This window comes from Morus notabilis, unplaced genomic scaffold, assembly GCF_000414095.1.
Source record: "Morus notabilis unplaced genomic scaffold, ASM41409v2 Scaffold168, whole genome shotgun sequence".
Lineage (NCBI taxonomy): Eukaryota > Viridiplantae > Streptophyta > Magnoliopsida > Rosales > Moraceae > Morus > Morus notabilis.
In genome coordinates, this window is record NW_010367753.1 from 351,905 (window position 1) to 376,400 (window position 24,496).

At 35.9% G+C, this 24,496-nt stretch overlaps 3 protein-coding genes across 3 annotated transcripts; all 3 read left to right on the forward strand.

The window, feature by feature from the left end:
• Positions 1 to 218: 218 nt before the first annotated feature.
• Positions 219 to 6,539, forward strand: LOC21400651 (AUGMIN subunit 6). The gene is made up of 13 exons (XM_010113334.2): positions 219 to 611; positions 726 to 782; positions 919 to 1,013; positions 1,489 to 1,639; positions 2,230 to 2,355; positions 2,462 to 2,618; positions 3,113 to 3,173; positions 3,256 to 3,577; positions 3,821 to 3,946; positions 4,350 to 4,511; positions 4,639 to 4,891; positions 5,044 to 5,520; positions 5,946 to 6,539. Exons 1-13 carry the CDS (start codon positions 396 to 398, stop codon positions 5,984 to 5,986), a joined length of 2,244 nt encoding a protein of 747 aa, XP_010111636.1. The 5' UTR covers positions 219 to 395; the 3' UTR covers positions 5,987 to 6,539.
• A 3,496-nt stretch (positions 6,540 to 10,035) lies between these two features.
• On the forward strand, positions 10,036 to 14,184 carry LOC21400652 (serine/threonine protein phosphatase 2A 57 kDa regulatory subunit B' theta isoform). The gene is made up of 4 exons (XM_010113335.2): positions 10,036 to 10,159; positions 10,822 to 12,267; positions 12,841 to 13,246; positions 13,339 to 14,184. Exons 2-3 carry the CDS (start codon positions 11,050 to 11,052, stop codon positions 13,198 to 13,200), a joined length of 1,578 nt encoding a protein of 525 aa, XP_010111637.1. The 5' UTR covers positions 10,036 to 10,159; positions 10,822 to 11,049; the 3' UTR covers positions 13,201 to 13,246; positions 13,339 to 14,184.
• A 3,011-nt stretch (positions 14,185 to 17,195) lies between these two features.
• LOC21400653 (probable carboxylesterase 11) lies at positions 17,196 to 20,198 on the forward strand. The gene is made up of 2 exons (XM_010113336.2): positions 17,196 to 18,270; positions 19,285 to 20,198. Exons 1-2 carry the CDS (start codon positions 17,408 to 17,410, stop codon positions 19,820 to 19,822), a joined length of 1,401 nt encoding a protein of 466 aa, XP_010111638.1. The 5' UTR covers positions 17,196 to 17,407; the 3' UTR covers positions 19,823 to 20,198.
• Positions 20,199 to 24,496: the final 4,298 nt, after the last annotated feature.

Sequence of the window (24,496 nt, forward strand, 5' to 3'; positions counted from 1 at the left end):
TCGGCCTGTGATTCCTTCATCATCATCCCCCCCGGCCCCACCAAAGAAGTTAAACGCAAAATTTAACCAAAAGGTCCTCGTAAATTTCAAACTTTTTGAAACCAATCCCAAATCGTTCAAATTTAAGCCCGTTTCATAATTTCAAAGATTTCTAAAGGACCTGTATTTAAAAAAGAGAATAACATCTTGATGAAAAACCGAAATATTTTTTTGGGAAAAAAGGAAAAACAAAACGAACAACCGGAATCAGACTATCACAGAGAGAAGCAAAGCAAAGAAAGAGAAAGGAGGAGAGAGAACGAGAAGAGAGAAAGAGGAGAGAGAGAGACGCCATTGGAGGACCAATAGAGCAGTTTTCTTAGAGGGAGAAAGAGGAGAGGGTTTTCCGGGTGGTGATGACGATGGACAGAGAGAAGGAGAGAGAGATAGAGCTCGAGAGTGCAATGTACACTAACTGCTTGCTGTTAGGGCTGGATCCGGCCGTCATCGGCGTCGGAGGCGCCAACGGAACCCCTCGCGTTGGCCTTTTCCGTCACTCGAACCCTAAGTTGGGAGAACAGCTCCTCTACTTCATCCTCTCCTCCCTCAGAGGACCAATTCAATCCGCCAAAGTAAACGCTAATCCCTATTCCACTTTCTCTGGTTTTCCAACATTATCTCTTTTTGAGCCTTCGTTCTGCTTTGATCTGATTCGTTTTGTTTCCCTAACGTCCTCGATCTTCCAGGATTTCGATAAGGTTTGGCCAATCTTCGATTCGGCGCAATCACGCGATTTCAGAAAGGTATAATTTGATTATCTTCTTATATATATATATATATATATGTTTGTTTGTTTTCATCGTCAGTGAATTTAACGGATTGCGGTTGTGGAATGAGGTGTTCTTCATCAACTTTTTATGGTGGAATTTTGTTAATTAGGTCGTGCAAGGGATTATTAGCGAGCTTGAAACGCAAGGGGCGCTTCCGAGAAGCAATTCGAGGGTTTCATCCCTTGCTACGTGCTGTGGACCTAGGTTAGTTGGTCCTGATACTATTTCTTTATGGTTCTCAGTGTTTTTTTGGTTTAGAAGTGGCTTTGGTTGATGAGAAACTTGAGGAAAATACAATTGTCACATGGTAGGTTGATTGCTTTAGTCGTTTGGGTACCTGCTAATAGTTTTTTAGGCTCAGTTGACTGGAGTTTGCTGTTAATGTAGCAAGAAGAGAGAAGTCTCTCGTGTCTTGACTCTTGAGTGAGGAAATGGTGATTGGTGAATGGGCTGCCCAAAAATGCATAGACGATGTGGATTTTGAAGTACAGTTAGGAAGTTCTTTCTTTCAGCCAATTGATATTATTGGAAATTGTCACATTTTGAAAAAAAAAAAAAAAAAATTAATGTTTAAGCATGTTCACGACTTTTTTGTTTGTTTGTTTATGAAGACAGTGAACTTGGACTGAAAATACGTCCTTCAACTTATGTGATGATGATGGTAATTGTTTGACTGCAGATTTGTGGAACTCTTGTGGCAACTTTCTTTGCATGCTTTGAGAGAGGTCCACAGAAGAACCTTTGCGGCTGATGTGGTTTCTAATCCACTTCCAGCTCCATTGACAGATGTTGCCTTTTCCCATGCAGCTACGCTACTCCCTGTAACTAAGGTAGTTAAAAGTGTCCAGTTGTTTTTATCCACGCAAAAAATTTCTAAATGTATGCTATATCCGGTCACCATTTGACATACAATTTTGGCCTTATGCACGCTAGCTTTGGCGTCTAACATGGATTTTTGAGGCGTTTAACAAAAGTAAAAATGCAATACAGATATTATTTGGATTGAAAATCAGTACTAGCTTGTTAATTTTGTGTTCCTACTCTTGGGGTGGGGGGTCTCTTTCTTGAGCTTTTTTTTGTTAGACTTTAGGTTCCTTTTGGGTAAAACTTCGGCTGAGATAAATATGCTTTGAAGGTGATTTACTATTTGACCATTCAATTACAATCAGCACAATGTTGTGCTGATATTTTAACATTGTAGTCCACATCGGCTATTTGACTTTCTGTATATTTGCTTGCATGTTGTTTGATACTGATGTTGGTGGAAATAATTGAAGAACATTTCTAGACATTTCAGATGGCTTTTTGTTCTCTATTCCCATCTGTTTAGATATTCACCTTTTCTATTTAGTTTCTCTTTTGAAAGTACTTCACTTGATCTTATTCACTGATATGAGCCTTTTTTTTCCCCTTCAAACAGGCTAGAATTGCCCTTGAACGAAGGAGGTTTCTTAAGAATGCAGAAACAGCAGTACAACAGCAGGCTATGTGGTCAAATTTGGCTCATGAAATGACTGCAGAGTTTCGAGGTCTTTGTGCTGAAGAGGTAAGGATGGTGTCCCTTCAGATTCATATGAGCTTATTCTTATTATATGCTTCTCAGGGAATGAAACAAGTTTTATTCTTATTTTCTTTGGGAACTTCGATCTTAGGCTTATTTGCAGCAGGAGCTTGAAAAATTACATGATTTGAGAAACAAAGTGAAGTTGGAAGGAGAACATTGGGATGACCTTGTTTCTAGTTCAAGTCAGAATTCTCATTTAGTATCAAAAGCTACTCGTTTGTGGGAGTCTATATTATCCCGCAAAAGTAAGTTTCCACATTTCGTGCTTACTATCCTAGTTTTCTATAGTATGTGAATTGTCACTTAAGTCTTAACTGACCTTTATTCTTAAACTCTTTGAATTGCAATTTACGCTTAATTTTATACAAGTTCAAAAGAATGACTGAACGAGTAACTTTTTCAGTATGGATTTTGTCATACTATGTTATCATCTAGATTTTTTGTGTTGGTGTTACTTACCTGGTATGGGATAAAAAACACAGAGGCAAAACGAAAAACAAAAAGCATTGGAAAAAAGACTTGCTAAACATATGATTTTTAGCTTCATGTAAAGTGTAACTTGTAAGCGGCTCACCTTCTTGCTTCAGCAGATGGATCCTTTGCTAATCTACTCCTTGATGAGTCCTGTATAGCTTTCAGAGCATTCACTCAAATTCACTGCTTATCTCAATCACTTTTTTATAAGTTATTATATTCAGATTCAGTGCGTAACCTCAATGAATATTACTATCACATGCAGATCAACATGAGGTTCTTGCTTCTGGCCCTATTGAGGACTTAATAGCTCATCGGGAGCATAGGTAAATGCCAGTCCCTTGTGTTATGGATTTCTGCTGATGTCAACGCCAAGTTACCTTTCATATTCACAATCTTCATTTTTAGGTATCGCATATCCGGATCTTCTTTACTTGCAGCTATGGATCAAAGTTCTCAGGTTCCTTATGCAGATGCCTCAACTGTCCAGTCCGGTGATCACACTCCATCACATCTGGAAGACAAAGATCAAATTGATGGGTCATATATCAATATGAACGGGGAAAAGATGAAAAACAGTTTGGATTCATCTCTTACACAGGTAAATGAGGAAACACTTTCTCGAGCAGACGAAAGAAGTGGAAGGGTCCATGCAACTGTAGATGTGGCAGAAATTATCAGGCGCTGGACACATGCTTTACAGCGTATTCATAAACAGTCACTCTATTTGGTATGCTGTTTTCATAATGGTATTTTAGTTTTTTTTTTTGGTAGAAAAAAATGGTTCTTTAGTTGTTCAATAGTTCATGAGTATTCCACAAATATCCATGAGTATTCCGTAAATAATTTTTGACATTGAAATCTTACATTGGTGTATCTAGTATCTACAGTAAATGGTTTTATAAACTGGTGTATCAATTTTGGTTGTTTCCTCTGACATGGTACAACGGGATATGGAATGATAATTTTTTAGGCAAAAGCTAATGATGGAGAAGGTCCAGAAATCTTACGAACTGCGCATGATGGTGGTTCGAGTGGCCATGCTGAATCTTTAGCTGTTACGCTTGCAGAACATCAGCAACACTTTGCTAGCTTTCAGGTAATGCTTCTCGCAGCTACCATCAGGGCTCAATCTCTCCTCATTTGAGTATAACTTTGAGCAATTCATCTATCCACTTTCCACTTGATGTTTGGTCGTCAAATCTCTTTAGCATTACATTTTTATATTTTTGGTTTTGCTGGGGGTATTAATTCATCTCTAGTGTTAATGCTAGGTGTTCTGTTCCATTAATTTGTTTTGATGTGGGTGGTAGAGGTATTATTTCTTTTAGTACTGAATGGAAATTGTATGGGCAGAAATGGGAAGTGAGACATTTTTTTCTCCATATGCTTTCCGTTTGCTTGTTTCTTTTTGTTCAAACACGTGCTTAATATATTTGTTGTTTCTTGCACAATTTCTTTTTGTGGTGCTGAAAAGTTTTCCTACTTTTATAATTCTATAGGTACTAATCAACCAGCTAAAAGAAGTTGCTCCAGCAATTCAGAACTCAATATCAGATTGTACAGAGAAAGTAAATAGTATTTACTCCAATCTTCCTCCAGTGGTTAAACGTCCTGGTCGTTCAACCTCACCTATTCAAGCGCAAAGCAGTGGGAGGACATTGGTAATTTGCTCGCTATTATTCCATGCAAAATATCTACCTACAATGATGTGTATAGCAATGTCTGGTTGTGTTTCATATGATATGTTACTTGCTATCTTTTCTTTTTAAAAAATCTTAATTTATGCAGGAAAGTGGTACGGATGATACTGCTGAGGTCACTTCAAAAATGTCTACCATTCAGCTTGACAAGGTTTCAGCCAGTTCTCCTGCGTTAAAGCTCCCACAATTATTTACTTTGACGCCAAATTCTTCTGGAAAGGGTGGAAACATGCAGAAGCGTTACACTTCAGCTCCTCAAAACAACCATGTAGAAAACCCGGCAGAAAGGAAATCTGTGGAACAGCCTTTGCCAAGCAATCACGAAGATAATCTACCACAAGGTTTTCCACTGTAGCTTTGCCCTTCACTTTCCTTTTCATGTACAAAATGATTGATGACTTGCTGCTGAGGAATATCTTCTGTAGAAAACAATTGATGCTTCAACAGCTATGTGGAAGTTTTTTAATTTTCTTTTCTTTTTCATGTTTTGCAGATAGTGATATTACATACGTTCATAATTTAAAGAGATCTGTTAGAGAAGCTGCTTTGTCAACAAAATCTTTCAGTTTAGAGCCATCACGAGATAGTCATTCAGAAGAAAGCTCCGAACACTTCTTTTTACCCCTTTCAGGATCTGGTTTTTCCCGTCTTGGCCCTGAATCCAAGGGGCCTTCAATGAGGGGTAAAAGGTTGTTTGCATCTCAGACAGATTCTTCCTTGCTCAAAAATCATGTCTCTGATGGTCATAGTGAAAGCAAGTATGATGATTTTTCTGACATGTTGAATGGTCTGGATTCTTTTCGTGATTATGACCGAGTAAATGGATTCCTCTCGGTTTCTGGCTCAAATGGTTCTGCCTCTGATGGACAAAGATTATTTTATGACATTGACGAAGCTCAGGATCAGGTCTTTTCACCTCCTCTGCTAATGGATTCCTCACTGTTGGCAGATTCTTATGAAGACTTGCTTGGTATGCCGCTTTGTCCACAAACTTGTGGACTTCCTTCCGTTAAGTTTTCATTTTTATCTGTTAGAAAGCTTCATTTTCTTGGAAATATTGGAGTTCTTAATTTTGTTTCTGTATGGCTTCAGTAGCTCTTTGTTTATATATGTTATAACTTAGTTATATCCGCAGCTAGGTTTTCCTTGTCTTTGATATTCTTCAGTTTCTTTCATAACCATCTACATCCATATCAAGAACTTGGAATAATAAAGATAGAAGCTCTACCGTCCACCATTACTTAATTAGGCTCCTAATAATGTCATCTATTTGGCTAAATTCTTGTTCGCCATAAGAGGACAATGAGAGCTCCAAATGACTATATAATCATCACCTTTTGCCATTTGTCCTGATACCCTCTCCCTTTATTGAAAGTTCATTGGATTGTTTTGCAGCTCCACTCTCAGAAACTGAAACGGCCTTGATGGAGCATTGAAATGAAAATCTTTTGAGGAAGCTTGTGGAAGAGATGATCTGGTCACTGACTCACCGTCAACGTGATAATTTTGGTTGCCGTCACTCTAAATATTCATCGTCACGCGTATTTCTCTCATATGACAGTGCATATAGCTCTCTCTCTGTTCCTCTTGATATACTGTACATTTTTGGTCGTTGTGCATGGTTGACGGGAGGAAATATGAACAGACTATCTGTACGTTTACAGATGCTTCATAGCCATGCGGAAACTCAAAGTATGTTACATTGCTAGTCAGACTGAAGCCTTGGAATCCAAAATCCAAATCCCCAACCAGATGAACGTGGTAGGCAGAAAAATTCTTGAGATTTTTTCCCTCAAAGTTGTCCTTTGAGGAAAATGCTATGTGCAACTCCTTATAAATTGAAAAAGAGAATTTGCAATTTCTTAGCCTGATGGGTTCAGGTGGGCTCCTTTTTCTCTTTTACCTTGTTGTTATTGGACTGATTTTACAAAATACTGATAATTGTGTATTACATGTATGATGTATCTATCTGAAACGTCTTTTGCTGATTCGGAGTAATGAGAAATTGGTGTTTGTACGTTTGGATTAGTATATTTATTCGGTTGATTGGTGCAACCTCAGTTATGAAAACAAGATCTTTCAAATTACCCTTTTAACCTCAATTATCAAAAAAATAAATTTAAAAAAAATTAACAAGTTGTTAGCCTTTCATCAGCAACAAGTATAAGTTTGTCTTTAATTGCATGAGTGAATCGGTCAACCATACCAGCCTATATAACCTAAGAGGAGTGACAGCTTTCCTATTTCAAGAGGGAAAGGTAGTGAAAAATACTTGGGTACCCGCACTGCCATTAAACACTAACATTAATAAAAGGTAGACAACATGTTCAGCACCACAGCCGTTTTTGTTCAATGAACATAGCAAAAACCAATGGCTTTGGTATGATTTCAATCAACTTAGCAGACCAACGGCTTTGGTATGATTTGTAGAAGCGACTGTTAGAACTTTATATATATATATATATATATATATATTAGTTTTGTAATGTGCTTGTAGTGTTAAAGTTTATTGTAGTTTTAACAGTTTATTGTTTTATTGTTTATTGAATAATGAGAAATGTATTTATATAACTATTTAAGGATTTTTAAATTTATTTTAAAAAGAAATATGTGTAAAGATAACAATTAACGCAAAAATTAAGTAGGCACACATTTAAAAAAATATATTTTAACCAATAAAAAAATAAAAACACATGTAAAAAATTACTCTTATAAGAGTAAGAGTGAGGAACATTATATTTTAAAAAACACACAAAAAATTAAAATATAAAAAATTCAAAAAAAATAAAAAGAATATAATTGAAGAGACTATCACGTGATAGACCCATAAAAAAGAGCTTTTGACTTTTATATATTGTTAGATTAGAGATATATATATATATATATTATAGGGATATTTACATTTTTATACATGTGTTTTTAGTTTATTCAAAAATTATATCTTCAGTTTTTGATATCATCAAATATATACTTTCAAATTATATTTAATACTCAAATTTATATATTTTTCACAGCCAATTCTCGATTTTAAGCATAAAATACCTAAAGTACCCTTAAATGAAAATGAAAAAAAAAACTAAAAAAACTTTAAACTTACAGTTTTAAACATAAAAATATACAAAATACCATTAAAATGGTTTTTTTTTTGTGTTTTTAATTTTTAATTTTTGTAATATTAGCAAGTTTGTTTTATTTTCTCTCTTTTTCTTAAGGATAGTTTGGTCATTTTAAAGATCAAAATCAATTATTGACTGAGATAATAAATAAATTTGTATATTAAATCTAATATATATATATATTTAATGAGATAAAAGACTAAATGTGTAGATTTTAAATAAATTTAAAACATAAGGTATAAAAATGTAATATCCCTATATATATATATATTTACATGAATGTCCATCACGAAGGCATCCGTCATCTGTTAGATAACTCTTAAAGATTTTAAAATTTTATTTATTTTATCGATTTGAGTTTTATTATAATAAAAAATTCTTAAAAATAATTAAATTTAACTTTTTTATTATAATAAAAAATTTACATATAAAATTATATTTTAACTCAAATTAAAAATTTAAATTAACAAAATAAACTAACGCTCTTTGGTATTTCCTAATGAGAAGTGTGCCTACTTTGACCAATTAATAGCACTAGAATTGGTCGTCTAATTCTGTCAAAATACGATGGTTTGACACTACTTCTGGGTACTGGCGGCCATCAGTGATTTGACTTTGATACGAGGCATCTAGTGGTGGTGAGTGGATCTCATCATTTTTTATCATTCACCAACTTTAACACAAAGAGCTCAGCTAGATGTCTCTTGGATTTAATCATTGCAATGGTTTTTTTTTTTTTTTTTTTTTTTTTTTTTTTTTTTTTTTGTATTGTTTTTTTAAACGTATGTGCTCAAGGGCAGATTCCTAGCATGAATGATTTTCAGGCACTACAACGAAAAAGAAAAAAAAAAAAAAAGAAAAGGTTTTCAGGCAGAGACCCACAAATATTTCTCCATTTGCTTGAAGAACACTTTTGTGCCTAGAATTAGGGGAATTGATCTTCGCCTTTCAATGTCATCCACCTAGATTCTACCACACGGCACGCACATTCCACTGTGATGAATCATGGAAAAATAAAGGAAAACACGTTTTTATGAGGATTTTATGAGAAAATATGAAAAAAAAAAAATCATATTTTGCACTACATTAGTTTTAACCGTCATGTCGCATCTGATAAAAAATAACATAAAAATTTAACAAAAATTTCGTAAATATATATGTGCACAAATAATTCATGTAACAATTCTCTCCAAATTCTGTACTACAATAAAAATCCATGGAAAATATGACCAGAGAAAGAAACTAGCTCTCTTTTCAATAATCACAGATTCAGACTAAAAAAATGTGAAAAAAAAATTATGTTTTAAATTAATTAGTTCTCTTTTGTATTATTTTACGCTAGTGTAAACTAGTTCGAACTTTGACAATTCCACTGGAGCAGGCATCATTAGCCACAGTTCTTGCAAGGAAACGTTGATTGCAAAATTGATTGATATTATCGGTATTTATGGGGTGTTTATAATAGAATCACTAATTATCTCTTCATCCTCTTTTTCCCCTCCCCTGTATCATATTTTTTACACTTAATCCTGTCCTATTACGGATCTTTAATCTCCCACCTCTGAAAGAAGATCCTCGGTCATTTTGTTGATAATTTTTTTTTTTTTGGTAACGATAAATATCAATAATAATTATAAAATGTGATTATAGACATCGTCTAGTGATAATTTCATGTTTGATTTTAAGGTAAGTAATCTCACTTCCTCAAAAGACAAAACAATCAAAACCAATTATTTTCCTAAAATAACCAAGCATAATTAAAACTTCCAAATGACAATAATGTTGGAACAATTCAAACCAAAAAAAAAAAGGAACGAAAAAACAAAAACGACAATAGACTAATTAAAATAAGTCTTCAATTTTTGAACCAAAATGTGCATCCACGCGTATCAAAAGCGCGTGCTTGATATTGAAATACAGGAGAAAATTATGCTTAAAGAGGATTTGAACTTCGTACTCTTTCGGCCCAAAATCAGAGAGGACGGGAAAACCTTCCTCAGTGATCGAATGAGACCCACGATCACTAGTGGCGCGTGGTTTATCAGGAAATTTATATTTCTACCCTTCCATTTGATGATCATCCTAGAACGGCAGTTAGAAAAGAAGGAACCTAAAAGGGTACTTTTGTAATCTCGTGTATCGCAAAAATAAGAAGCAGTTTTTCAGGGTTGAAAATCGAATTTCCTGTGAGTTTTTTTTATTTGTTTATTTTTAAAAAAAGGGTAAAGAAGGGAAAGTCATCCTGAAAAAAAAAAAATAAAGAAGGAAAAGTTAAGAAAGAAAATATGATAAAAAGGATATACATAATAAAAATAATTAATTTTTGGCTTACAAAACTTAAAATAAAATACCAACACAATCATCAACAACAACAGCTACGGTTTGCTGTTCTTCAACACCCACCTTTTCTTTCTTTCTTTCTTCTTCTTCTTCTTCTTCTTCTTCTTCTTCTTATTACTTGGATTTCAATCTTGAGAGGCCGAGACTTTTCATGTAAGTATTTATTTTCTTTTTTGAAATTTAAATTAAATTCTGTTCGTTTTGCTCCTTAAATTACATGCTTTAAAACCAGTCTTTTTCGTTCTGTATCTGTTCGCAAAATGTCAAACTTGATGTTCTTTTTTCTTGTTAAAATTTTTGCATGTCACTGTTAATGGAAAATGCTATCTGGGATTTCTAGATCGTACCCAGATCTTGTAATCTTTCGATCCAACCCAGAATCTATTTAATCTTGTCGTTTGCTGTATCAGGGAAAAGTTGGGAGAGAGAGAGAGAGAAGGGGAGATGAAAATTTTTTATGCTCGTTTTTTTTTTCGATTATTAAACAGAAGTCAAAGGTTGGAAAGATTGATCTTTAAAGCATAAATTTGGAAAATTGCTGGTTTCGTTGGTTTGGGGATTCTCTTGTTCAACTGGGTTTTTTCTATATAAGTCAAAATGTCAAGAATTTTGTTCTAAAAAGTTAAAGTTTACTGTTACCTTTCTTGATAAAAAGGGAAAAGAGAAAGCAAGCTACGGTTTTTTTTTTTTTTAATGCTAATTTGTTGATTAGTAGTTGGGGGAAAAAAAGTTTTCCCGTTCAATTTTGGGCTTCATAGTGAGTTTTTGTTCGCTAGATTTCTCACCATTTGGATTATGTTTTCCTGTTATCTCAGATTTTCCCAGTTGAACTGAGACATTTGCTTTTCGTTGAGTGAAGATGGTGAAGAGGATAAGAAGCTGAAAGGTGGTAACTTTCTTTAACAATCTGCTAAGCTAACATGGGCTTTGTTTAATGAGTCTGGATTTTGGTCTATCATTGATGCTTTAGAAGAAGTTTCTTTGGGTAAGTAGTGGATTATTAGGAGAAGAAGGAGATTCCTTTTCTTTGTCAGTTTTAAGTTATGATCAAACAGCTACTTAACAAGCTCCCAAAGAAGCCCTCTAAGTCGGCTGAAAATCGTGAAGGAGGAGGAACCTCAACCTCTTCTTCAAATGCCAACAACAATTCAAGAAGTGGTGATTTAGCGAGCAACAGACATGGGAACCCGGGTGGGCCATCTCTATCGGGTCTTAATTCCACTTCAAGTTTAGGAGTTAATTATGGGAATAAGCTTAACCAGGCTGTGAACTCAAAGCTTAATGGGAACACACTGGCTTCTTCGTATGAGGCATTGCCTAGTTTTAGAGATGTCCCGAATTCGGAGAAGCAGAACTTATTTATCAAAAAGCTGAACTTATGTTGCGTCTTGTTCGACTTCACCGATCCGGTAAAGAACCTCAAAGAGAAGGACATCAAGCGGCAGACCCTGGTTGAGCTCGTGGACTACATTGCCTCTGCAAATGGGAAATTCCCGGAAGCTGTCTTGCAAGAAATAGTGAAAATGGTGTCTGCAAATTTGTTCAGAACACTTACTTCTCCGCCCCGTGAAAACAAAGCTCTAGAAACCTTTGACGTCGAAGATGAGGAGCCTTCAATGGACCCTGCTTGGCCACACTTGCAAGTTGTGTATGAATTCTTTCTGAGATTTGTGGCCTCCCCCGAGACAGATGCGAAGTTGGCTAAGAGGTACATTGACCACTCTTTTGTTCTCAAGTTGTTAGATCTTTTCGATTCAGAGGACCCCAGAGAGAGGGATTACTTGAAAACTGTTCTTCACCGCATCTATGGAAAATTTATGGTGCACAGACCATTTATCAGAAAAGCAATCAACTATATCTTTTATCGTTTTATTTTTGAGACTGAGAAGCACAATGGGATTGCTGAGCTATTAGAGATTTTGGGAAGTATCATCAATGGATTTGCTCTGCCATTGAAAGAAGAACATAAGCTCTTTCTTGTTCGGGCTCTTATACCTCTTCATAAGCCAAAATGCATACCAATGTACCACCAGCAGTTATCTTACTGCATCACACAATTTGTGGAGAAAGACTGCAAACTTGCTGATACAATCATTCGGGGTCTACTAAAATATTGGCCCATTACGAATAGTTCGAAGGAGGTCATGTTCTTAGGTGAGCTGGAGGAAGTTCTAGAAGCAACTCAGCCTGCAGAATTTCAGCGCTGTATGGTACCTTTGTTTCGCCAGATTGCTCGTTGCTTGAGCAGTTCTCATTTTCAGGTGGGTAATTTTGTCAGTTTTTTCATCAGCTTTTTACTTGCTATTTTCCTCTCTTATTTGATTTTGTGATAATTTCCCATCTCCATGGTGGAAAATCTTGAAGCCTCTGTCTGACTAGTTTAGTTGCACTTTTACAACTGCAGTCTGCAGCGTCATGGTTTTGGTGAAAAATAGTAGAGCTTTTTGAATTTCAAAGAAAGTGTGTGTAAATTTAGTTTTGTAGACTCTATAAGGAAACTGCTTTGAAGAAGTTTCACTCAACTGTATAAAATCAGTAGTGAAAGAAAAACCAAAATAGTGATATTAACTGCACTAACTATGGATATCATGCTGGAATTGGACTTGTTTTGTTTACCCTTCAATTCAGATTAGCAAAAGCAATTGTATCCTTGCACAATATGTATTTTAAACATTTATGATCTGGATGTAAACGGCTCGACTTACTTATCCTTGGTCTTTTGTGCTTATCTGAGAATTCAACATCCTCGTTGAATCTCATGTTTACTGTTAAATGTTAATTCTCAAAATACGTTTTAAATTGAAGGTGGTGGGAGTTAATTCCTTAATTTGTAGGTGGCAGAGAGAGCTTTGTTCTTGTGGAACAATGATCACATTGAGAACCTGATAAAACAGAACCGCAAAGTTATTCTGCCAATTATTTTCCCTGCATTGGAGAGAAATACCAGAAGTCACTGGAACCAGGCTGTACATAGCCTGACATTGAACGTCCGCAAGATATTCTCTGATGTAGATCCCGAGCTTTTCGAGGAGTGCTTGCTCAAGTTTCAGGAAGATGAAGCACAAGAGAAGGAGATTAACGCGAAACGTGAAATGACGTGGAAACGCTTGGAAGAGATTGCTGCAAAGAAAGCTGCTAGTAACGAACCAGTGCTCGTCTCCTCCAAAATAATCGCACGTGCACCTTCTGGGTAGGATGCTGGAGATTCCCATCTGACAGCAAATTCATGTGCTGCAATTGGTATGAATATGCTACCTGACAGCGCATGAGATGTTAAGCTAGTTCTTATTTGGTTTGCTTGGTTGCTGACCCTCCATATTTTGGTTTCTCAGGTGATCAAGTCATGGATTGAAGGATATGCCACTGTTTGGGCACACGCAGCCCCATCTTGATCATGTACTGGATTGTATATATTTGATTCTTTCGAATAGAACGAAGGGGTATTTGAGCAGGCTGTCCGATTCGAAGATCTGGTTAGTATAGTTGGCTCCTTTTACCATTCATGTTTCTAGAGGTAACCAAAAAGAGAAAAAAAAAAAAAAAAAAGATCCGACTTTTGACATGATGGTGCTTACACTTATGAATTTGGTTTGACGGAGGTATGGTCAGTCTTTAATTACTTGTATGTATCATGAAACTTTGTTTCTTTTGTGAATCGTCTCTATAAGGATTTCCAGTGGAGGAACGTTAGAATGTGGCATAAATTGCTTTTTTGGTTCACCACACTATGGATTAGTAAGTTCTGCAAATCAGTTGCCATAATTTGTTTCAAATCTTTACTTTTTTTATTTTTATTTTTTTGTTTCTTACCACAAAATTCTCCATAGTGAAAAAAAAAAAAAAGTTTCATTCAGCTCAATTATGCCCAGGTCAACTTAGCCCACATGTGGGGGTTCACTCCATTTTTCTGAGCTGTGTCTGACATTGGTGAGCTGGTCACTCGGTCAGTGATGTTTGTGAACAATATACCAAGCATTTCATTTGTGATGTTAGAGATAGTTTTGGCAGTGGTGTTCTTGAGCAATATCAAAGCATTTCATTTATGATGTTAGAGATGGTTTTCTTAAATAAAATGTCTGCATAGGTCCTGACATCATGGAATTGCTTCCCATAATATTTCATAAAACACGTGATGACTGAAAATTGTCTTCGAATAACAATGTTGTAGTCTCTGATTAAAGATTTCTATCAATGACAGCATTGCCATGTTGGCGCATACGCGTCCAATGCATTCATGTGTTTGTTGTGTTTTAACTCGTTCCCTTTCGTTTCGGTGACAAATATTAATCAAGTTGATTGCGATATTATGGCATCTTCTTCACATTCAAGTTTCTTTTAGCTTGACATAAAAAATAAGGTGATATCACTCATACTTCTTGAATAGTTATTGCATGAAAGACAACAATGCTCTTCTTCCCTCCTCTGACAATCCAAATGGAAAAACACTCCCATTTCAACTTTTTCCTCCAGTCAAAGCATTATAAGATTTCCCATAACAAGTTTTCTGCATGATTGATGAATGTTTTAACATCAAAGATTTAAGGGTTGATGTGAATTATATTGTGTCAAGTCTGCACACACACTTTTTTTCTGTTCTTTCATTTTGATTTGATTTTGATCAGATTTAACGTTTAGAAACAAAAAGCATAGATCGAGAGATTGAAACATGTTACTAATACGTCATTTTTATAATGACCCCAAAAGAGAGAAAGTTACCTGAGGCAGAGGACGGTTGTTGATAAGATTTAACCACCAGGGTGCAGAATTGTCATTTCAACTTATTTTTGGCCTATCGGCAGCTGAAACGATGAGGATTAAGCGATCAGCCTATAAAATTGACTTCCCCATAAACTCCTTAACTTGCACGCATATTCTATGAGTGTTCGACATTCCAACCAATGAGAGCATATTTCCCCACAAATACTGACGAAATGAGAAAAAGGGCAAAAAGATAAGATAGTTATAATTTATAGTTGGAAAGTGATGAGACTCAAAGAGTGACTTGGTATAAGATAATCTAATTAACGTGTGTAGAATTCATTGAACAAAAAAGTATACATTTTTTTTATCACTAATTTGTCCCTAGTAACAAAGCATACTTTATCATTATTGGCCCTCTCATGGGAACATCTAAAAGAAAATGTACGCTAATATTTCAAAAAGTGCCAAATAATATTTATTTAATATAGGATAAGACAGTAGTTCTTTTTAATCAAAGTGATTGGTTATTTTTTTTTTCCCGAACTCATGATTACAATCTATTTATCAAAGAGAAATGGTCTTATAACTAGCAAAAAAAAAAAAAAGAGACTTCTTTAATGAGACTGACAAAAATAAATTATTAATAATTTTATATTTTTTAACTGTTTAATTTATATTAAAAATTATTTATTATGAATATTTTTTTTAATGTAATGTAATTTTTGATTAAATTTAACGGTGGTGACTTGGTTGATAGGTCGGTCTACTATTTTTTTAATGTAAGGTAATTTTTGATTAAATTTAACGATGACTTCAGGGTTATTTAGTTGAGAAATTTATACCTCAATTTAAATTATAATTCATTATTTGTTATAATATTTTTTTTATAAAAAATATACGTAAATTAAAAATATTTTTAATCTCATAATTTTAATTCATGAATTAAATGTTCTTTTGTAGCAGTAGTCAGTTGACAGGATTAAGCATGAAACAGAGTTATGACATTGACAAGAAACAAAAGCAAGAACACATTTTCATGACTTTGGTATGCAAAAGCATTATTGGGCTTTGATTTACCATTTCCATTTCCCAAAAAGAGACAACCGCCTACTAATCATCTACACCGTAGCATACCCCACCCGCCACAACTTTCTTCTTAAAGCCTCCAAAACTATCACTTCTTATAGATTTGTCATGAACTGCGTCACACAGGATTATAGCTCCCGTATGTCACCGACTCACCATAATTCATACCTGGCACAAACAGATTCAGGTCATCCCAAACATGATCCTGAAAAGCGCAATTCAAAAAATAATTCAGTAAATGGCATAAGAGCAAAAGACGAAAATATCAACATTTTTATTGATACTTCTGCAAAAATTTCTGTATTTTAGAAGTGCTGATATCGAAATAGAGGTGTATTATTTTTTTTTTAGAATATTTTGGAATTTTTATGAATATTGATATTTTTATAGAAATTTTTATTTTTAAATAAAACGTAATGTTAAATGACCGAATATTTCGTGAAAATATCAATAAATTTTCACATAAATTTATGCAATTATATATATAGATATATTTTATTTTACTTTTAAACAAATTTAAAAAATATAGCACGTCTAAAATTATGTGAGGAACTATTCAAACTCTACGTCTTGGTATCAATATTGTTTAAACTAAAAATGCGTTTAAAATACATTCCAACCTTCTAGAAACTCCTTTTGGTATTGATAATTTATCATTATATATGTATGAAACTATATATGTATGGTATATTAATTATGTTGACTTTCAGCTATTTTACTTAATTTGTGAACGTGTGCTTTGTATCTATGGTATTATGATAACACTTTACCTTATATATTTATCAAATAATTAGTATTTTGATTGAGAATTTCGTCTAATTAATAAATTATTATTATTATCTATTTTAAAATTTTTAAAGTCCCACATGAAAATAACGTGTTTTAGCATAAATTTCTGTTTCTTACATCAATTTCTACATATATTTTCATAAAATTTAAGTACCGATATTTTCATAAATATTGATATTTTCTTCCTTACATAAGACAAGGTATTTATGCACTTTTGCCCTTGAATTATTTGCGATTTAGCACTTTCGTCTCTAAGACTTCTTTGTTGGCGATTTGGTCCTTGAATTTTGCAAAACAAAGCTAATCATTTCCAATCGTTATTAATTTCAAAATCTTTTGTGACCAATTCAAGAATTTAATTGCGAAAGAATAATTTTTAGGGATACAATTATTAAATTACAGCAAAATCTGTTATTTCCATTATTTAAATAAATAAGTTTAAATACAAAATAGTAAAGGGCAAGGAAAGAACTGTACATTATTAATAAAAAATGAAATTATTTTTCTGGGAGATAAATTACAAAATTAAAAAAAAGATTTTTTTTTTTTGAAATATGCCAAAAACAACAGCGGAAGGCTTGCTTGCATCATTGCATGTAGCCTGTAGGCCAAACCGGAGCCCTCTCTCTCTCTCTCTCTTTCTGTGTTACGCCATTGCTTGAAGGTGGATTTAAGATTAGTTGCAAATCTCCCGATCTCCAAAAGCCCTAATCCGATGTGATTCATTTCCTGGTAAAATCGGGATTAAATTCTGATTACCCATGAATGTAATCTAATCCCGGTCTCTGCAATTCTGTGTTTTCGGAAAAAGGAAGAGGAAGAGAAATGCCAAGTGTAGCTGTGAAGCTCTATAGCGTGCTCTTCAAGTTCCTCTTGAAGCACCGTTTGCAGAACCGGATCCAGGCCCGACCCGACGATTCCAATCCGTTCGGAATCACCTCACGACCAGAAGAAACAGTCGCCGCCGCTAATCCTCTCTTCACCGACGGGGTCGCCACCAAGGACATCCATATCGACTCCTTCACCTCCCTCTCCATCCGAATCTTCCTCCCGGAGTCCTCCCTCACCCCGCCCGACCCCGATTCCAAACCCCCTCCCGGGCCTAGGGCTAGGGCTTCCGGCCCCAAACGATCCGATCTCGATTCTTCACATTCACCGCCCAGCTACTCCTATCCTTCTCGCCGCAACAGCTATGGCAATTTCGGATTGCCACCGCCGTCGGAGGAGGTAAAGAGGGAGCCGAGGAGGAACAGCTATGGATGCAGCAACGACATCGTCGAGGGCGGCGGAGTTTACCGAGGCTACTCGCCGTCGGGGGAGAATTGCCGGAAATTGCCGGTGATGCTGCAGTTCCACGGCGGGGGATGGGTGAGCGGGAGCAACGACTCGGCGGCCAATGATTTCTTCTGCCGGCGGATCGCGAAGCTCTGCGACGTTGTTGTTGTGGCGGTCGGGTACCGCCTTGCGCCGGAGAATCGGTATCCGGCGGCGTTTGAGGATGGGCTGAAGGTGTTGAATTGGCTCGGGAAGCAGGCGAATTTGGCGGAATGTAGTAAATCGATGGGGAGTGTCCGGAGCAGCGGCGGAAGTGCAGAGTTCAAGAAGTCGGACGTTAACCGGCATATCGTCGACACGTTCGGTGCGTCCATGGTTGAGCCGTGGTTGGCCGCCCATGGAGATCCATCAAGGTTATCCATTTACCTTCTGTTATATAGTTTAATTTCTAATCTGATCTCTGGTATGTTTACTTTTCTAATCTTATATTACTTTTCAAATTGTGGATTGCTTCGATAAAGCGGAAGAATTTATTTTCGATCTCTAGCATATCTAGAAGTAGTTTGCTAAAATATGGATTGTTGCATCTGAGTGTCGGCATTGTTCAAATTAGCTTATAAATGTAGATTATGGGGCATTAGTTATCAGTAGACATCGATATCGATACTTTATTACAAAGCTCAATAGAATGTCTATATGGTTGTGTCGAGTTCGAATGGATAGCCTGCTTCATCATTTTTTGTGTGTGCTTGCACAGACTCTCCTCATAGGAGGAAAAGTTGTTAACTTCAAATTTCTTCTAGAGATAAAAGTTACCGTTTTGGTCTAAGTTTTTAGATTTTTTATGCCTTTCACTTCATTAAGCCCTTTGCTATTACCCTCTGTATTTAAGTTGTCTCTTGTTGGATACAGCAGCATCATGTTCTTAATCGCGCCTGTCCTGACTTGTAAATGCCTTGGCGTTATAAGTTTTCACTGAATCGGAATGGACGTTATGGCAAAGAACAAGAAGAAAACAAAAGGAGAAATTTGTCCAATAGGAACAAATGGAGCCTCCATAGGTTGACATCCGATCCAATCTAGTAGTAAGCAATCCGCCAAAAGCAATCAATTAATCCCCTGTGAATTGTGATCCATGAATTCCATTAATCAGATGCAAACTTTGATGATTGGTTTCAGAGATTCCTCTCAGGAAGAGTCAAGTTTAAGTTGAAGTAAATGCTAATGATTTCCTCATAGACCTGGCCTACAGCCAGCCTTAGGTATAGTCATAGTTTAAAGAATTAGTAAGGAAAATTAGTTCTCTAAATTTTAAAAACTTTAGTTGTGAATTCGTCTGATTGCTTTTTGTCTTTTACTGCTTGTTGTCTTTAACGTGAAGGTCATGTAGACTTTATTCTTAACTTGTTTTGCTACAAATAAAACAGATGCGTTCTCCTTGGAGTGAGCTGTGGTGCTAACATTGCAGATTATGTGGCTCGGAAAGCTGTTGAGGCAGGCAGGCTTTTGGATCCTGTGAATGTTGTAGCACAGGTCCTGATGTACCCGTTCTTCATCGGAAGTGTCCCTACACATTCTGAGATAAAGCTTGCAAACTCCTATTTCTATGACAAGGCAGTGTGTACGCTCGCGTGGAAACTGTTCCTACCCGAGGAAGAGTTTAGCCTGGATCACCCAGCCGCCAACCCTCTCATCCCAGATAGAGGGCCACCTTTAAAGCTCATGCCGCCAACCCTAACAGTCGTCGCAGAACACGACTGGATGAGAGATCGAGCTATCGCTTACTCAGAGGAGCTTCGGAAGGTTAATGTTGATGCACCGGTCCTAGAATATAAGGACGCGGTTCATGAGTTTGCAACACTTGACATGCTTCTCAAGACCCCTCAGGCGCAGGCCTGTGCTGAGGACATTTCTATCTGGGTCAAGAAATACATCTCACTGAGAGGCCATGAATTCTCATACTGAGCATGATATCGGTAAAAAATGCAGATGATGTTTTCGCAGGAGAACGAGAAACAGCGACTTGTGTGTTCTTCAGCCGCTCAAAAGAGCTCTGGTCAGCTGCCATTACAGGGTCTTAAATATATTTGGTTTGGAAAAGCGGTTTAGCCTTCTCAAGCTCTTTTATTGTCTACCTCCCGTTGTATTTTCTGTTCTTTTTGTAAGATAGAGAACTTGCCCTCTACTGAGTGTAGGATTTAGGTGAGCCTTTGTGATGCTTTCCACATCTTGCTTAGTAACTCCGGATGTTGTTATTCCATTTTTTCTTGTCTATTACACTGTACTATTTCTTATGAATACAGTTCAATTCAATGAGAATTCTCATACTATTATTAAATTACAATTTTTCCCAAATAGAGATCAAACTCGAAATTTTCTGTTAATGGTTTATTCAGATATACGTTACTGTCACATTTTATTTGGATCAAATACACGTCAAAGTAGAGACAAGATTGGTTCACTTTCACTGGTTCCAAGCAACGTGAGCAAATAAATAATATTAGTAATAATAAAAAAAATAAAAGTAGAATATGAACGTTGAATTTTATAGTGAGAAATTTGAACAGATATTGTGTTTTTCAACACCAAAATACAACATAATTAAAAGAAAATATAATTGTCAATTTAATAAAACTTTGACCGGTAAAGCTTTTTTTTTTTTATTAAAAAAACTACTTTTTTCTTTGCCGAATAATCAGTTGCCACGTCAAGTATCTTTCACTGCCCAACCCCACACAGTACTCAATCCTCGATCAGATAATAAAATCAGAGACATCTACACCGTTCATTGACATTAGGGTGTGTTCATTTCACCAATCAAAGTTTTACAATTTGAGTTAAAGTTATGGTTAGAGTTAGAATCTTGATTTGAATTGTAATTAGAATTGGAGTTAGTATTTAGGAGTCCATTTGAGCTACAACTTTGACCCACAATTCGAGCTGTGATGTGTTCATTTCATAGATTCATTATTCCAACTACCATCTCAATTTTCATCCATCTATATGATAAAATCAAGAGAAAAAAATAATTAATGAAGAACATTCCTTGTTACTAATTTTTTGAAAATGTCATATTCATAGGTTAATACATGTAACTAATTAATGAAGGAGGAAATTCCCTGTCACAATAAAAAAAAATTCTGAAAATAGGAAAAAAATGTGAAAATAGACATTGCCTCAGATGGCTCATTGTACACAGTGTCAAACATGGTGAACGATGGATTGTTGTTCCCTCGTTGGGTTTGCCACATGGACCTTGCCATTTCATCCCTTAGGAGAATCATCTGTCTAGGATTCGTTGTGATCGTTGGTCCAACTGTTGCCCGATCTGGGTTGTGATTTTGATTTACATCTTGTTCCGCATTTTGAGGGTCAATTTCACTTACCGGAACCCCATCTTGAAAGTATTGGGTCATAAATCTATCATCATGCTGATACAGGTAAGGGATCACATTCCCTTTAGCAGTTTCAGAGCACTACACTTAGGGCATGGTTCAATCTATCATAGCCCGCATAAATAAAGTGGCAACTAATAAATGCCTAAATACCGAAAGGATAGCGCTACAACGAAACTGATATGCATTAAAAAAATGATTCATCATTGTCAATAATCCGGCCAAGAAGAAGAAGAAGAGCTGATATTCTCATCCAAGTATTAGGTGTAGTATATTTATATAAACGGGAGACAAAAAGTGCATTAGAAACATGAGATGAGAATTTAAAATGAGAATTAATCACATAAGCCTACAAGTATAGAATGGTAAGACTGTAATCAAGTTATCACAACTTGCAGATTCAAGTTTTCAAGACCTTATAATAATTTTTCACAGCATATTAATCATTCGCTTTGGTATTCTCAATAAAAGAGAAAAGCTTATCAAGATACCCAAGTTCTATATCTCTCTCTCTAGTTTTTTTTTTTTTTTTTGCTAGTGTCACAGCTTGCAAAATAAATAAGTGGACAATCGTTTAAGAAACCACATGAATACTCAAATCAGATTAGTATGACATACAATAGCTAGCAATGAATTCTTAATTGTTATTTTCTTTTTACGGGAAAGGACAGATTGATATATGGTGCATGGGGCAGAACTTGAAGCATACAAAGACATTGAAGCAAATCAGGGATGGTGTGTGGCTGCCGAGATTGGTAGATTCTGTGAATTCAGCTGCTGCTGTTGTAGCCTCTATTAATTTTGACGATGAACAACAATGTGACTTCCCTAGCCTCTCCTTTTCAAACCACTTGATGTCTTTGCATTATGCAAGATGCTAGCTACATCTTCAACTAGCTACCTAGCTAGCTACGGCAAGCTTTTAAGTTTTAATTATCTAAACAAGTTAAATTTGGTTTCCTATGCATCTCCCATCTCAATTACACGAACTATTAATTAAAAACACCCATAACATTTCAGTCCTAGTTTCATTCCTATGCCTAAATCAGACAATTTAAATGTCCAATTGCAAAAGTAATCATGTGGTATATGACTTGATTTTCATTTTTCTTGTTGAAGTATATAGACTTAACTGACTTTATTTGTATCCACGGATAGTGTCAATTTACAGAGCATGTCAAACTGCATGCTTTTGCAGATGGACATGCAAAGAATGATAGGATAATTAGCAACATTCAGCCTCGAATGGCAACATTCAGCCACTAAGTTCTCTAATATTTGGCTATATGAGAGACATCAATAATAAACCCCACTTATATGACCCATTGTCAATGGTATCATGAAAAAGACACCATTGTCAATGGTATATATATATATATATATAGATTCAGTCCACATGCCGAATACTAGCAGCCTATAGCAATGCGCTGAGCAAACAAAAAATCTAAAATAAACAAGCAATTCAGTCCATTGTTCCTTTGTGGTATTTTCTCAAACATGTGGTAAGCAATCAAAAGCATTCAGAACAGCAAAAAAATTGCATGTGGAAACCAGAACTGTGAAAATCATTGATGAGCTCTTGTGATATCGAGAAAGAATATAGAAAGCAGAACTGTACATGGCTGATTCTCACATCCATGAACAGATAAAACATTGAAAGGAAAAGGTGAGAGAACTTACCGAATTGGACCCAATGGATGAACGTGTGTGCGCCTCCACCAAGAACCCCAATCTAGATGAGCTCGGAATACCCCAATTTCTTCGTCGCCGACAGCGGTACCTTGAAATTCTCCACCGATGACGGCGATTTAGGGTTGGAGGTCGCCAGTTACGGACACATCTGCTCAAAACAACCGCCAACGGAGCTTTCCGATTGCAAATTTTTCCACATAGTTCATCCGTTTTGGGGGAAGTGAAGAAGAGGGTTGAAAAGGTTCTACCCACATGCATAAACGAATATAAGGGTCAAAGTTCACCACGTAAGGGTCGAGAGCTTTATCTGCAATTTTCCATCGATGTGGATGATGGAAAACGACAGAGAGAGCTTTCGGTGGAAAGAGGACAAAAAACACAACGGTAAGGCGCGAGGGAATCCCACAGGCGTTTGCCTGATGAGTTGTGCAGAGCAGATTTTACAGTAGAGCCAGGTTCGAAGTCATGGGGGTGGAATCACGCTAGAGAGATCTGCAATTTTCCATCTCTGTGGATGATGGGAAACGACAGAGCTTTCGTTGGGAAGAGGAGAGAAAAAAACACGCCAACAGTAAGGCACGAGGGAATCCACAGGCTTTTGGCCGAGTTGTGCAGAGCAGAAATCACTGTAGAGACATGTTTGAGTTAATGGAATTCAAGCCTCCATTGAATTTCAATCTGCCCTCTCAACTCGGATCACAATTCGAGTTAGAGTTGATACGATTGTGTAATGAACACTGATTTGAGTTATTGGGCTGACTCAAATTGGGCTGGATCGAACCAAACCCATGAAACGAACACGCCCTTAGTCTTTATTTTTTTAATTTTAATAAAATAATTCCCAACGTCATTAAATTAATGCAATTAAATCATTTTTGTCAAATTCTTAACATATTGTATAATGTACATAACATGTGACCTAATTTAAAAGGGTATTTAAGTGAAATCAAAATCCTTTTCAATATAATCAATATAAAAAATTAGATCAGTTAAAAAAAAGAACAACAAATCAAATTCTGAAAAATTAAAAAAAAAATAACTTTATACACGAGAAAAGCAGAATTAAACCGGATCCATTTATGGGGCAAAAAACAAAAAAAAAAAGCCACCAAACACATCATATATATTTATCTCCTCGTCATCTTTATAACCAACACGGAGGCATAATCAGTAATATACATCATCATCATTATCAAGTACCACCTAAACAAGAGACGAGAAGCAACAAAGGACCGACTTTTTTTTTCTCCAGACACTTCTCCAAACAACAGAGAAAACCCCAACAAAACCATATGTAGGTTTCCATCAATACGATAACATTCAGACGAACTTGTCGATCTTGGCGGCGATCTCCTTAGCCGTGTGCTTATTCGGCTTGGCCTTACTTGTCATAGTTAAATCTTTGATCGTTGGAATTGCAGAGGGGGTTTTTTTTTTGGTTAGGGAATCGGACGAAGGGTGGAAAAGAGGAAAACAAAGAATAACTCAGAGAAGACTCATAAATTGAAAACCCTAATTGAAACCTCAATGCCGCGATTCGTGGTGAATCTCC

Excerpts from the sequence above, each read along its gene's own strand:
- LOC21400651 (XM_010113334.2), top strand. The coding sequence starts at position 396 with ATGACGATGGACAGAGAGAAGGAGAGAGAGATAGAGCTCGAGAGTGCA. Across the intron at positions 2,356-2,461 it reads GAGGTCTTTGTGCTGAAGAG|GCTTATTTGCAGCAGGAGCT; the intron begins GTAAGGATGGTG and ends CTTCGATCTTAG. Across the intron at positions 4,512-4,638 it reads AAAGCAGTGGGAGGACATTG|GAAAGTGGTACGGATGATAC; the intron begins GTAATTTGCTCG and ends TAATTTATGCAG.
- LOC21400653 (XM_010113336.2), top strand. The coding sequence starts at position 17,408 with ATGCCAAGTGTAGCTGTGAAGCTCTATAGCGTGCTCTTCAAGTTCCTC. Across the intron at positions 18,271-19,284 it reads GCCCATGGAGATCCATCAAG|ATGCGTTCTCCTTGGAGTGA; the intron begins GTTATCCATTTA and ends CAAATAAAACAG.
- LOC21400652 (XM_010113335.2), top strand. The coding sequence starts at position 11,050 with ATGATCAAACAGCTACTTAACAAGCTCCCAAAGAAGCCCTCTAAGTCG. Across the intron at positions 12,268-12,840 it reads TGAGCAGTTCTCATTTTCAG|GTGGCAGAGAGAGCTTTGTT; the intron begins GTGGGTAATTTT and ends CTTAATTTGTAG.